Source organism: Mus caroli, chromosome 6 (assembly GCF_900094665.2).
Source record: "Mus caroli chromosome 6, CAROLI_EIJ_v1.1, whole genome shotgun sequence".
Taxonomy (NCBI): domain Eukaryota; kingdom Metazoa; phylum Chordata; class Mammalia; order Rodentia; family Muridae; genus Mus; species Mus caroli.
The window spans coordinates 43,483,281-43,497,195 of record NC_034575.1 but is presented as its reverse complement, the minus strand read 5'-3'; the positions used below and the strand labels follow the sequence as shown (position 1 = coordinate 43,497,195).

Here is a 13,915-nt window from a genome sequence, read left to right as displayed (position 1 = left end):
GTGTTTCGCAAATTGTATCTTATATCTTGGGTATTCTAAGTTTCTGGGCTAATATCCACTTATCAGTGAGTACATATTGTGTGAGTTCTTTTGTGATTGGGTTACCTCACTCAGGATGATGCCCTCCAGGTCCATCAGACATTTTACTGAGCCATCTCCTCCACCCAAATGTCCGTAAAGTAACTCCCTAACTGGGTTACAAAACCCTTTCTTGTGACTTTGGGCATATTGGTCCTCTCCCTATACATTTCCGCACTGTTTCCCAGCCTTAACTTTTGATTTCATGTACTCCATGGAAACTGAGAAGTCTCAGTTTACCTGTCTCCTGTTCAGTTAATACTGGTTAATGGCCTACATCCTTCTAGTGAATAGACTTGGGAGCAATTTACCCAGCAGTCTTAGCAACAGAAAGTATACACATAGTTTAAGTAATCCAGAGAGTCTTTTCCCCTTAAAATAAGAAGCATGCTACCTTGACAGCATTACCCTTTCTCTGAAAGCTAAGCAGAGACCATGGATGTGTTAGCCTCACAACTTAGGAGCCCAGAGCTTCTAACATGTTACCGCACTTCATGTACAACTGGAGTTATAACCAAAAGCACAGGCAGTGGACATATCCAGCTCTTTTAACTATACAATTCTGGGTCAGGCCTTTTAATGTCCCCAGCGTTCTGTGCTCCCATTGTAAAGTGATTATTCTTTAGCTAGATGTGGTATGGGTTGGCTCAGTGGCTGTACATGCGGTTTTAGATTAGAGTCAGGCACTATTTTCATACTCAGTAAATAGTGTGCTATACCTGACTGGCCCATATTAATCATAGCCTCTCCATAATTCCTTTCCAGAAGGCATTTAATTCTGCAGCTCAGTCAATCATGTGCAGATGTCAGGCTGGTTTGCCTAAGGTTTGTCAGTGACACCCGAAAGTATCATAACTGGCTGGTGATGGGTCTATTACAGATCGCTCCAGCCGAAGCACCAGATGCTAAAGTGAGGATGGTGATTATCACTGGACCACCAGAGGCTCAGTTCAAGGTATGTGTTGTGGAGGGCACAGGTAACTAGAGGGAGCAAGATGATGTTACCTTTTCCAGCCCCTGTGTATCAGTGGAAATTCCAAAGATCAGAGTGGAGCCACACCAGAATTATTTCACAACCATGAACCAAAAGCCTTTAGTTTTGAGTTTTGTAATGGTGTTGGTTTACTGTCACCACTGAGATGGTTCGGACTTTAACACTGGCAGAGACACACCTGCTTGCTAATGAATCTTGTAAATCTGTTTTTCAACATCCCATTCTGTCTTGGAGATGGTCTAATCTTGAGTTACAGTAGCCCTTTTTCTCTTACTTTCACCTAGCACTGTCCTTAGATTTTGGTTAGAAGGTTAGGGCTGTGATGGCATGAGATCTGGCTTTAACTACTGAACATTTATGTGTATCTATGGACCTATGGAGCTGGAAGATCTCTGTGTTCTGAGGTGATGGAGACAACCTGGCAGCTAGACCCCTATTTCAAATCCTAGTTTGGCCATTCACCATTCGTGTGACCTTAGACAAGTTACTCTTCTCCCAGTTCCTCATCTATAGAATGGACAGAAGCATCTCTCTCCTAGGTAGCTATACAATGTACAGTGCTTGACACAAGCAGCACCACCTCCCTCTGTGCTCCTGGGAGAGCCAACTCCGAGGCAGTTGGTGAAGCCAGTCACAGGTGCCTTCATTCTAGTGAACTGTTAGTGTGGAACCGTTCTTAGGCAGCTAAGTGTTGAGCTCTGTGATGGTGTTGGTTTACTATCGCCATTGGGATACTTAGGACTTTCTATTCTATTCATTAATCCAGTACTTACATCTTTTTATTTATTTATGGGAGAAATGGGAGGAGCATGTGCATCATGGCATGTTGTGGTCAGAGGACATCTGTGAGTCAGCCGTCTCCCACTATGTGGGTCCTGGGGACTTTGTTTACCTACTGAGCCACCTCCCCAGCCCAACACTTGAATCTTAGTCCTATGTCCCACTAACAGCTGTGTAAAGGTAAAGCATTCTCTCTTAACCTTAGTCTCCTCTGCTGTTTCTTAGCACTCCATAATACTGCCCATAGCTCACCCCACTTTCTCTATCTGGGAAGAAAAAGCCTAAACCAGGTCTTGCTATGCAGGCACTCTGCCTTGAGCAGTATTCCAGACCCTCTTGTTTTGTTTTGAATCGGTGAAAATTCAAAGCTGCTTCACATCATTTACAGAGAGAACAGAACATGCAAATGCTAGTGTGAGTACCACTGCCTCCTCCTCATCAAAGGGCCTACCCCGCCCCAGCAGCCTCACCATCCTCAGCTCTTGCCATAAATCGGAAATGTTAAAAACTGGCTAGGAGTACAATACAGCTCCTTTCTAGCACGTAAGAAACCACAGGTCTGATACCTGCCATACGGGCATGTACATATGATACAGGTATACATGCAGGCAAACCTCTCACACACAAAAGTAAAATTTTAAAAAAGAATGTATAAAAGATTGGAGTGTGGGATGAGTTTTGTCTTCTAATCCTCCAAATGAGCCTAATTAGCATTTCTACACCAATGAAAATCTGGCTCTTTGGGCTTTTATGGCTTTCTTGGCATCTTGTCAGATTAGTCAACCTCCCAACTTAGAATTCCTTCTCTGAAGTGTATGAGAACAAACTCATGGTTGCACACAATAGGAGGTTCCTTATATAAAACATGTAGTTGTACACAGGACACATTAGTTCAGTACTAGAAGTGTACATTAGCTTGATTTCTGTAGCCTTTCTGGGAGGAAATGGGAGTCAGGCTCTTGCTCTGTAGCCAAAGCAGGCCCCTCACTTGTAGCTACTATGTTCTTCCTCGGCCTCCTAAGTGCTGGGACTACTGACATAAGAGTCATACCCAACATGTTAGGTTCTATAAGGCTGTAATCATCTGAGGAAGAGCTCTGTTTAAGTAAAAAATGTTAATGTTGGCCAGTGTCTGTGCTATTTAGACATGGGCTTAGATCCTTGTGAGCCTTGTGTCTCTAACTGTGAAGTTCTTCCTTAGTTTCTTTTGCTCAAGAACAATGCAATCACTTTCTTATTTTGAGAGTAGGAGAGGCTTTAAAGACCAGAGTGTGAATGGTCATTTGCCCCTAAAATCATTTTTAATTAGACTTCCTTCCTAATGCCTTTATTTCCAGCATATGGTTTACTCTACACTGTTACAAATGCATTGAAGCTTTCTGCCCATACCCTCCTCTTGTCAATAATTGAGTCACCTTGCCTGTGAAAGTTATTGTCAACCCTTTGAGACTCCTAACTACTGTCTCTTACTGTTGTCAGTCTTCATTCCAGATGTTGATGCACTACTACAATGGATATTCCAGGCTGATCCAAACTGTCTTCAAAGTTAACGGACCTTTTGTTTCAAGTATGAATGATACTGATAGGATATATTGTCATTTGTAGGCTCAGGGAAGAATTTATGGAAAAATTAAAGAAGAAAACTTTGTTAGTCCTAAAGAAGAGGTGAAACTTGAAGCTCACATCAGAGTGCCGTCCTTTGCTGCTGGCAGAGTTATTGGGAAAGGAGGCAAAACGGCAAGTACCCTAGCAGCAGCCTGCTGTGCTGGAAGGGAGGGGGGCGATGCAGGAACAAGCTCCACCCCAGCCTTTGGCTAGTTCATAAAAAGTGGGATCATCTTGACCAAGGTTTGAAGAGGTTTCCTCCTTCTGTGACCTGCCAGTATTTCAGACCAGGGCACTGGCCTGGGACTGGAAAGGAGCATGCAGCATTCTCTCACACATATAACCTCAACTTTCCGTTTTATAAACCTTAAAGACAGGAAGGGAAGTTTTACAAATATCCTCAAACTGCAAAAAGTAGTTTGCAGCCTTTCTCAACTAAGTCATGTCAGATCTTTAAATTTGGAGTAACACACGACCTACCCTGAGCAGAACTTGAGGACCTGGGTCTGGTTTTGCTGTTTACTTCTGTAGTGGGTTTCTTTGTCCAGACCTTAGTTTTAGTCATGTTAACATGGGAACTCGAGCTCCGAGAACTGTTAGTGGATAAATGAGCTCTGTAAAGGCAGAGCTGTGTCTGGCTTACAGGAGGCACTTGGGAAATAAACTTAATGCTTAGTGATATGATTTTATCTATTGCAGGTGAATGAGCTCCAGAATTTATCAAGTGCTGAAGTTGTTGTCCCCCGTGACCAGACACCTGATGAGAATGATCAAGTAGTTGTCAAAATAACTGGCCACTTCTATGCTTGCCAGGCAAGTGGCTTCTAAACTGACAGGTTCTTAAGCTCTATCATGGTGCTACCATTTCATATATATGTGAGCCTTTAGGTGCTCATGGGTCAGTGTTGGGTGGGGTGTTGAAGTGTGCTGTTTCTATTTTTACCCAGGCTAACCTTGAACTCCTAGGCTCCAGAGATCCCCACACCTCAGCTTCTGTCCTTATGCACCACTGTGCCTGGCTGTGCTTGGCACATCTAGTTTTCCTTTCAGCCAGCACACTGTTAAGTACTGGGCACAAGGATTTCAACTTGACGTTGTTGCAGTAGTAACTTTGTACTGTGCAGATTCTATGAAGTTCTGTCCTTTTGTAGGTTGCCCAGAGAAAAATTCAGGAAATTCTGACTCAGGTAAAGCAGCACCAGCAGCAGAAAGCTCTGCAGAGTGGACCACCTCAGTCAAGGCGGAAGTAAAGGCTCAGGAGACAGCCACCACAGAGGCAGATGCCAAACCAAAGACAGATTTGCTTAACCAACAGACGGGTGCTGACCCATCCAGAATCCCATGCACGAGTTTTTTACCTAGCTGGTTGTTTCTGAGGACCAGGCAACTCGAATTCCTGTCTCTGTGAGAATGTATACTTTATGCTCTCTGAAATATATGACACCCAGCTTTAAAAAAGAAAAAAAAAAGTGGGGTTAGGGAAAGAGAACTCTGCACTTCCCTTGTGATATCAAAGTATAACAAACGTGCTAATTTTTCTTAATATCCCTTTATAATGCCAGAAATTGGCATAAATGGTACATTCACTAAATTTATCAAATAAATTTAAAACTAGATTGTTCCTAAGTCCAATTGTTGAAATTGGATCAAAGTAGAATTGTCAAAGGAACACAACATTAAGCCATTAGAATAGAAGAGCTGTTGTCTCCTGTTTCTCTAACACTAACATGGATAACCTAAGGGAAGTGCCAGCCGCTGTTGGCAGGGTATTAAACGTGCATTTTTACTCAACTACCTCAGGTATTCAGTAATACAGTTAAAAGCAAAATTATTCCTTTTTTGAAAATTTTATATACTTTATAAAAGCTCCAACCGTTTTTTTAAAAAAAAAATAAAATTTAACAGTTATCACCTGATAGGCAAGTAATTGAGAAAGTAATTTTACGTCTGGCTGGTGAGAGTAAAGTTGGAAAAATAATTTTGCATTTTTTGAGCCTTTGAAAGTTGGAAAGTCCACTAAATGTTCAAAGATAAGGAGCAGTGCCTATTCTCAAAGAGCAGCAATACCACGTACTCCTTTGTTCCTATCTGGGAAGGTTGTTGACGGTACTGACCAACCAGAGTGGTGTGGTGTGGCAGGGTCTGGGACGGCTAGGGTGCAGGATGGCTAGTGTACAGGGCTCCAGGAGACTTGGGGTCTGTGTTTTGCTATGTGTGGGAATTTGCAAATGTTTTGTGCTTTGACTGTCACCACGAAAAGGAAGAAATTCATGTCAGTGAAGAAATGCAGAATTTAAACACAATCAGCTTGAGTTTGTTTCACCAGATGCTCAGCTTGCCAACACACTTGAGACCAGACCATACTCTGAGCAGACATGGAAAGGATTGCTTTGTGAAGACCAGGGGGAGTCAGGTGGTAAGACAAGGCCGAAGGGCAACAAAATCTCCACTTCCTTGTGCCTGCCACTGTCTCGAGCCTAAGCTATTTTAAAGATGTTTTAAACAGTGGAAGAATTAAGTCCACCAAAAGTCTTCCATGAAATATAGCAGTTTCTGTCTGCCCTGCATTACCTGACAGCTAGTCAAGGTAGGGGATCCAGCAAACGGTTTTGGGAATTCAGACTGTGAAAGCATTGGACTTCCCTTTGCCCTTCCTCAACTTAGTGGCAAAGCCCTGTATGGAAACTTGTAGGTGCGGGTGATCCTCAAGGCCATGCTGCTTTCTGAGTTGTTGTTATTGCTTTGTTGATAATGTGGTTACAGTCATATTACACTGACCCTGAGGGTATTATGTAACCCTTCAGAAAGTCCCTTTGCCTCATCTGTGTTTCAGGATTAACTTCTACATGCCTCTAAGTTTTTCTGAGTATCAGCATATCATTTAGACATTGTGAAAATGAATTCCTAAACATTTTCATAAAACAGTTAATTTTGTAGTTTTAGCCAAAAAGTGCCCCCTTTTTACAACTGAATTCATCTAGCATTTTCATATGGTGGATTTAAACTGCTTAAAAAAAAATGTGACCGGCTCTCCTGCTTGGATCTCAGGGGAGATATGCTTAAGGCCTCAGTATTTGATTTTTCCAGTGTTTGTTTTTTAAAAACTGACAGGTGCTACATTTCTATCTGTTGGTTTTAATTCTGCCATATTTCCTGTCTAGCCTTTAGAGTGGCCAATCATGTTTTACTTTCATCTAAGCACTGGTGGTCTGGAGTACCTGGCACCGAGTAACTCTATCATTGTGTTTTGTGTTCACCATATACAGATCATTTCTCATCTGTAGTGTGCCCCAAATGCAGCTTCACTTTCCAGGTACCCTGATGCAGAATAAAGTTTTCATCATAAAACACAGCTTCTGTAGTATGATTTCAGATGAGTGCTCTTGAGTTATTTTCTATGATAATCTCACAGTAAACAGGAACCTACCCGCAAGTTATTTTTTCAGCTCCTGATCCAAGAATGTGAACTTTGGTTGTCCTATTTAATACAAACTAAGATCTACAGATTCACATGACTTTCCATAATGTTCTAAATATTGTACTTCTGCCACGTATTTATAGAAATGCTATCCTTGTACCCTAGCACCTGGCTACTTACTATCGCCCTCAGACATATCTGGAAAACTGGGGAAGGGAGGCAGGCTGATAGTCTAAACAGAGAACTTGAGTCAGCCATGGGGTCAGTGCTACCTGAGGCATCATGCTAGAATTTCAAGAATAAAGACAGGATGCTGAAAGACAGGATTGAATTACTGGTTCTTGGTCTGTGAGCTACCAGCATGAGTGTTCACAAGGCAGACAGGAACTTGTAGTGACCAAGCAGATGGCTCAGTCATATCAAAGGGAAGAATGGCATTAACTTTGTTTATTTACATTTGAACTCCACTGGAGTCAGGGATGAAGTGTCATCTTCCAGTCCAAGAATGAAGTCTTCAGGCAACGTCTCGGCTGCTATCTGAGCTAACTGGTCATCAAATGAACGTAGAGTCCACAGTTTCTCTAACTCATAGGTCTCTCTGGTCTCTGGAAGCATCAAATGGATCACCATGCTCCCTATTAGGAACATAGAAAAATTACAATGACGAAAATCCATTGCTTATATTTTTATCCTCACCTTCAACTTTTTAGAAGGGCAAATGGTAGAGCCCTTCCTGCAAAGCGATGCGGTGGCTTTGTCAGAACATCTGCCACTTAACATGAAAATGAGGTCATCAAGTAGCATGGATGATGGCTGTTAACTTTTTTTTTTGGTTTTTCAAGACAGGGTTTCTCTGTGTAGCCCTGGCTGTCCTGGAACTCACTCTGTAGACCAGGCTGGCCTCGAACTCAGAAATCCACCTGTCTCTGCCTCTCAAGTGCTGGGATTAAAGGCATGTGCCACCACACCTGGCAATGGCGGTTAACTTTAATCCACGAGAATGCACGATGGGTCTGTCCAGGTTCCTCTGGTCATACCCTGTGACATCTGTCTCCCAGGTTTCACTTTTCTGTACATCATGTGAGCAAAGTTTTCAAAGTCAATAGTCCCACCAGATAGGGCTTGCCTCCAAGACAGCTAAGTCCACAGCAATGCTTTGATGCCCACAGACATCTTTGTTTTGACTGGAGAGAGGAGAGTGGATACTGCTAATAATAAGCATCCTGTTCTGCACTACACAAGATGTTCCCCAAGCACACAGCAAAAACACGAATGTGACAAAGCTGAGAAACCCTGGATTACAGCCTTGCTGTCTCACGGCACAGCAAAAAAAGTGGGCCCGCTTGCTCCTACTTATGTGCCATCTAGCCTGTGGTCTACCTATGGGCTCTGAGGCTCAGAGAGCCAGCAGAGTTTACAGTACTGGTCACTGCCATTGGCTGAAGAAGCACTATACTTTTCCAAAATGGTCTTGTCTTCATGAAACTGGAATGACAACTTGTGAGCTGGTAAGTTTCATGCCAACTGAAAGGAGAGGTCCTCAAACTGAGAAAATGCCTCCAGAAGATTGGGCTATAAGGAAGCCAATAGGGCATTTTCTTAATTCATGCCTACTGGTCCTGGGCTATAAGATAGCAGGCTGAGCATGCCAGGAAGCAGCTCTTGCCTTCAGGTGCCTTCTTGTCCTAACTCCTTCCAATGATGAACTGTTATACAGAAGTGTGAATGAGACAAAGCCACCTCTCCCCAAGTTACTTTTGGTCATGGTGTTTCACCACAGTAATTGTAACCCTATGAAAGCTTGCAAGTAGGCTAGACTCTCAGATGACTGCCGCCTGGCCCAGAGTAGGCATGCAGCTGCTGTTTTCCCTTAGTAGTAACTATCTGGCTGGACAGTGTTCTGAAGCTATGACATTGATACACCTTACTCATCTATCTATGTGGTCCTTACACACAGGCATACAGTATGTGTTGTCCAGAGTTCTTTGGATACACAAAGTTTTCACCTGTGACTAATACTACCTGATATAATCAAATCAAACTTTTATTACATGAAACAAAATTCAAATATCTTACATTGATATGTACTCAACAATTTTATTTCTACTTTTTTGCAGCTGAAAACAAGGTTTAAATAATGGGTATTCATTTGTAAACTGCACACTAGTAACTTACCAAAGTCCACACACAGCCAGTCGTCAGCATCCTTCCCCTCGATCTTGACATACGGATCGCTTCTACATTTCAGGTGTTTATACTGAAAAACAGGTCATGCATTTAAAGGAGAGAGGAGAGTCTCTGCTCCTACTTAGGGTCTAGGGACAGTTTCGTTAGACTAAACTTAAGGATAAATTAATTTCCTACAGCCATCCTCTGCCACATGATTCATAATTTAGAGAAAACAATTTCCTGCCCTAACCTTCTCTCTCCTCGGCTGCATTTCAAATGACCACCCACAGAATGGCAGCATTTACAGGTTATATATTTGACAAGGAATTCATATGCAGAAAATACAACTCTTAACAACAAAACAGATTTTTAAAAAACAAAGAATGTATAAATGAACAGACATTATCCCAAAGAATTTATAATACAGCCAACAAACCTAGTACTGACTTCATTACTATTAATGCAAGCCTAAACTATGGCATGCTGTTTCACACACATCTGGATGCCCACTATCAGGAAAACGAGGTGGGAATTCTCATCAGAATGTGGAAAAAGATTGACACTTCTAGTGAAAACAGAAATTGTAGTTTAGTTAATTGAATATAGTTCTTTTAAAAGTTAAAAACTGCACACTGTACATTTAGGCCTTTAGCTCTAGCTAGACCAGACAGCACCAGGTAACCAGGCCTTTTCGGCTTCTTGTGGTCCAAAGAATGCCAGCTGTCTAGGCCTCTAGCTTTTGAGGAACCAGAAATCCCTCAGCAACTAGGACTCCAGCCTCAGCGGTCAGTGCAGGAACTTTGACTCCCAGATGCCCATGGTCTCCGACAGACTGGGGCTTTGGTTTTGGTGGTATCTAAGGTCAGTGTGGGTGTGGGGTTCTGACTTGTAAGATTCCAGGGGTCACTGCAGGATCCTGAGTAAACCACTATGCTCCCAAAGGTCTGAAGTTTGGTATCCTTTCTTTAGCAGTTCTGATCCACCTGCCTTAGACCTTAGTATACAGTTCCACCCTTGGTCCTGCTGACACATACCCAAGACAGGATTACTTTAGCAACTCCATTTCTGCAATCAATACCAAGTTTTACTAATACATAGCTAAATTTCAGGCGGATATTTCTTTTAATGCTGCAACCCTTTAATACAGTTCCTTTTGTGATGACCCCAACCATAAAATTATTTTCATTAGTACTTCACAACTGTAGTTTTGCTGTTATGAATCATTATGTAAATATCTGATTTCTGATGGCCTTAGGGTGACCCCTGTGAAAGAGTCATTGGACACCCCCAAAGGGGTCACAACCCATAGGTGGAAAGCCACTGTTCAAGGAAGTTTCAGAAAACAAAATATCCAGCAGGCTCAGAAGAAGGGAAGTCAGGACAAACCTATTCCAACAGCTATGTTAAACACAATAAACCCAAAGAAACACAAATTCACAATCTATACCAGCCCTCTAACTCCCATAAGAGAATCCAAAACTAAAGAAAGCTGAAAGGCCTGAAAAAGAATTCTGAGTGGTTTTTTTTCCTTTCTTTTTCTTTTTTCTTTCTTTTTTTTTCTTTTTCTCTTTGGTAAAGAATCAATGACATAGAAAATTCAAACAAAGAGATGTACAAACTAAGAAAATCTATGCAAGCATTTCATAAGGCAGTCTCCAAAGTGATTTTAACAGTTACCAAATTGAGGGTGAAACTCTAAAATGTGGAAGAAAAAATTAGCAAGGAGATTGAAACATTGAAAAACAATCAAGACAGTCATTGCAGTACATTGAGCTCTGTAATGGTTTGTATATCCTTGGACCAGGGAGTGGCACTATCTGAAGGTGTGGCCTTGTTGGAGTAGGTGTGACCTGGTTGGAATGGGTGTGTCACTGTGGGTGTGGGTATAAGATCCTCACTCTAGTTGCCTGGAGGTCAGTCTTCCACTAGCAGCCTTTGGATGAACTCTCAGCTCTGCTTGCACCATGACAGCCTGGATGCTGCCATGCTCGCACCTTGATGATAATGGACTTGAACCTCTGAACCTGTAAGCTAGCCCCAATTAAATGTTTTTTATAAGACTTGCCTTGGTCATGGTGTCTGTTCACAGCAGTAAAACCTTGATTAATTAATACAAGCTCCATAGAGAGAACGCCGGGGCAAGCAAGAGCCAGACAGGCACTGGGCAACTCTGTGCCTCACGGAGGAAAATCAACTAAACATGGGCAAAGGAGATCCTAAGGAGCCGAGGGGCAAAATGTCCTCATATGCATTCTTGGTGCAAACCTGCCGGGAGGAGCACAAGAAGAAGCACCCGGATGCTTCTGTCAACTTCTCAGAGTTCTCCAAGAAGTGCTCAGAGAGGTGGAAGACCATGTCTGCTAAAGAAAAGGGGAAATTTGAAGATATGGCAAAGGCTGACAAGGCTGGTTATGAAAGAGAAATGAGAACCTACATCACCCCCCCCCACAAAGGGAAGACCAAAAAAGAAGTTCAAGGCCCCCAATGCACCCAAGAGGCCTCCCTCAGTCTTGTTCTGTTCTGAGTACCGCCCCCAAATCAAAGGCAGGCATCCTAGCTTATCCATTGGTGATGTTGCAAAAAAAAACTAGGAGAGATGTGGAACAACACTGCAGCGGATGACAAGCAGCCCTATGAGAAGAAGGCTGCCAAGCTGAAGGAGAAGTACAAGAAGGATATTGCTGCCTACAGAGCTAAAGGAAAACCTGATGCAGCAAAAAAGATGGGTGGTCAAGGCTGAAAAGAGCAAGAAAAAAGGAAGAGGAAGATGAGGAAGAGGATGATGAAGAAGATGATGATGAATAAGTTGGTTCTAGCACAGTTTTTTTTTTCTTGTCTATAAAGCATTTAACCACCCCCACCCCCCGTACTCACTCCTATTAAAGAAAAAAATTGAAATGTAAGGCTGTGTAAGATTTGTTTTCAAAATGTACAGTGTCCTTTTTGTATAGTTAACAGACTACCGAATGTGTCTTTAGATGCCCTGTCCTGGTGGTATTTTCAATAGCCACTAACCTTGGCTGGTATAGTCTGGGGGTTGTAAATTGGCATGGAAATTTAAAGCAGGTTCTTGTTAGTGCACAGCACAAATTAGTTATAAATGGGGACAGTAGTTTGGTTTTTGGGTTTTTTTGTTGTTGTTGTTTGTTTTTTTTTTTTCTTTTGGTTTTATTTTTTTCCATCTTCAGTTGTCTCTGATGCAGCTTATACGAAGATAATTATTGTTCTGTTAACTGAATACCACTCTAATTGCAAAAAAAAAAATTGCAGCTGTTTTGTTGACATTCTGGATGCTTCTAAGTAAATACAAGGTTTTTTTAAACTAAAAAAAAAACCAAAAAACAAAAAAACAAAGGAAGGGAACTTGAAATGAAGGAGATGGTTAATCAAATGAAAAACACATGACATTATTAACAGATAAGGCTATGCAGGAGAACAATTCCACTGTGACCAAATGGGCTGAAAAGCAAGATTAATTAATTCAACATATAAAAAAATCAATAAGTATATAAATAAGCTTATATAAGGAAAGAAACCACATAATCATTTCAGTTGATGCTGAAAGGTTCAGCATGTCTTTGTGATAGAAGTTCTGGAGACTTTACAAATAGATGGAATATACCTCGAAATACTCAAGGCTGCTACATACAGCAGTGAACTGGTAGCCAACATTAGGTTGAATGGAGACAAACAGTACTTCCTCTAAAATCAGAGCCAAGGATCCTCGCTCACTCAACTGCTTATGGAATACAGTACTGTAAGCCTTAGCTACAGAGATCAGATAAGAGAAAGACAGGAAAGAGATAAAATAGGAAAGAAGTCAAACTAGGCCAGGCATGGTGGTACAAGCCTTTGTCTCCAGCTGAAGGTCAGGCAGAGACAGGCAGATATCTTTGAGAGGAAAGCCTGGTCTACAAAGTTCCAGAGCTGCCAGGGCTACACACAGAAACACTGTCTTGAAAAACCAAAAAGTCAAATTATCTCAACTTGCAAATAAAGTAGGCATATACCTTTAATCCTAGCCCTCAAGAGATAGAAGTAGATCGATCTCTGTGAGTTCCAGGCCAGCCAGCTGAGACTTTATCTATAAATATAAGTAAAGAAATGGCAAACCAGCCCCTATTTGAAATGGCATTATTCTTTACATAAAAGACCCCAAAGTCTACTAAAAAACTTTTGAGCCTAATAAAAACTTCAAGGTTCAGAATACAAAGTCAATCTGTGTAAGCATTTTTTAATTACATTTGTGTGTGTGTGTGTATGTGTGTCAGAATACAAAGTCAATCTGTGTAAGCATTTTTTAATTACATTCGTGTGTGTGTGTGTGTGTGTGTGTGTGTGTACATAATACTCTGAATAAGCAAATGGAAAAATATCACATTAAAAATAACTTTAAAAAATTAGATATTTAAGGATTGTGATGGTTTGTATATGCTTGGTCCAGGGAGTGGCAGTAATTAGAAGGTGTGGTCCTGTCAGAGTGGGTGTGTCACTGTGGGTGTGGGCTATAATATAAGGCTCTCATCCTAGCTACATGGAAGTGAGTATTCTGTTAGCAGCCTTCAGATGAAGATGTACAACTCTCAGCTCCTCCTGCACCATGCCTGCCTGGATGCTGCCATGTTCCTGCTTTGATAATGGACTGAAGCTTTGAACCTATAAGCCAGACCCAATTAGATGTCCTTCTGAGAGTTGCCTTGGCCAGGTGGTGGTGGTACACGCCTTTAATCCCAGCACTTGAGAGGCAGAGGCAGGCGGATTTCTGAGTTCGTGGCCAGCCTGGTCTACAGAGTGAGTTCCAGGACAACCAGGGCTATACAGAGAAACCCTGTCTTGAACTCCGCCCTCCCCCCACCCAAAAAAAAAAAAAA

General features: G+C 41.9%; 2 protein-coding genes across 3 annotated transcripts in view; one reads left to right on the top strand and one right to left on the bottom strand.

The window, feature by feature from the left end:
- Igf2bp3 (insulin like growth factor 2 mRNA binding protein 3) overlaps nt 1-6,809 on the top strand; it is a 129,631-nt gene extending 122,822 nt beyond the window's left edge. The window contains exons 12-15 of one of the 2 annotated variants that reach the window (XM_021164650.1): nt 959-1,033; nt 3,458-3,589; nt 4,157-4,270; nt 4,609-6,809. In XM_021164650.1, coding sequence (XP_021020309.1) covers nt 959-1,033; nt 3,458-3,589; nt 4,157-4,270; nt 4,609-4,707 — 420 coding nt within the window. In that variant the 3' untranslated portion in view covers nt 4,708-6,809. The remainder of the gene's footprint in view (nt 1-958; nt 1,034-3,457; nt 3,590-4,156; nt 4,271-4,608) is intronic. The other variant, XM_021164652.2, reaches the window with a different exon arrangement.
- Nucleotides 6,810-7,189: 380 nt separating this feature from the next.
- Malsu1 (mitochondrial assembly of ribosomal large subunit 1) overlaps nt 7,190-13,915 on the bottom strand; it is an 11,431-nt gene continuing 4,705 nt past the window's right edge. Inside the window, exons 3-4 of the mRNA XM_021164653.2 lie at nt 9,051-9,132; nt 7,190-7,510 (exon numbers count right to left, since the gene is read on the bottom strand). Coding sequence (XP_021020312.1) covers nt 7,323-7,510; nt 9,051-9,132 — 270 coding nt within the window. The 3' untranslated portion in view covers nt 7,190-7,322. The remainder of the gene's footprint in view (nt 7,511-9,050; nt 9,133-13,915) is intronic.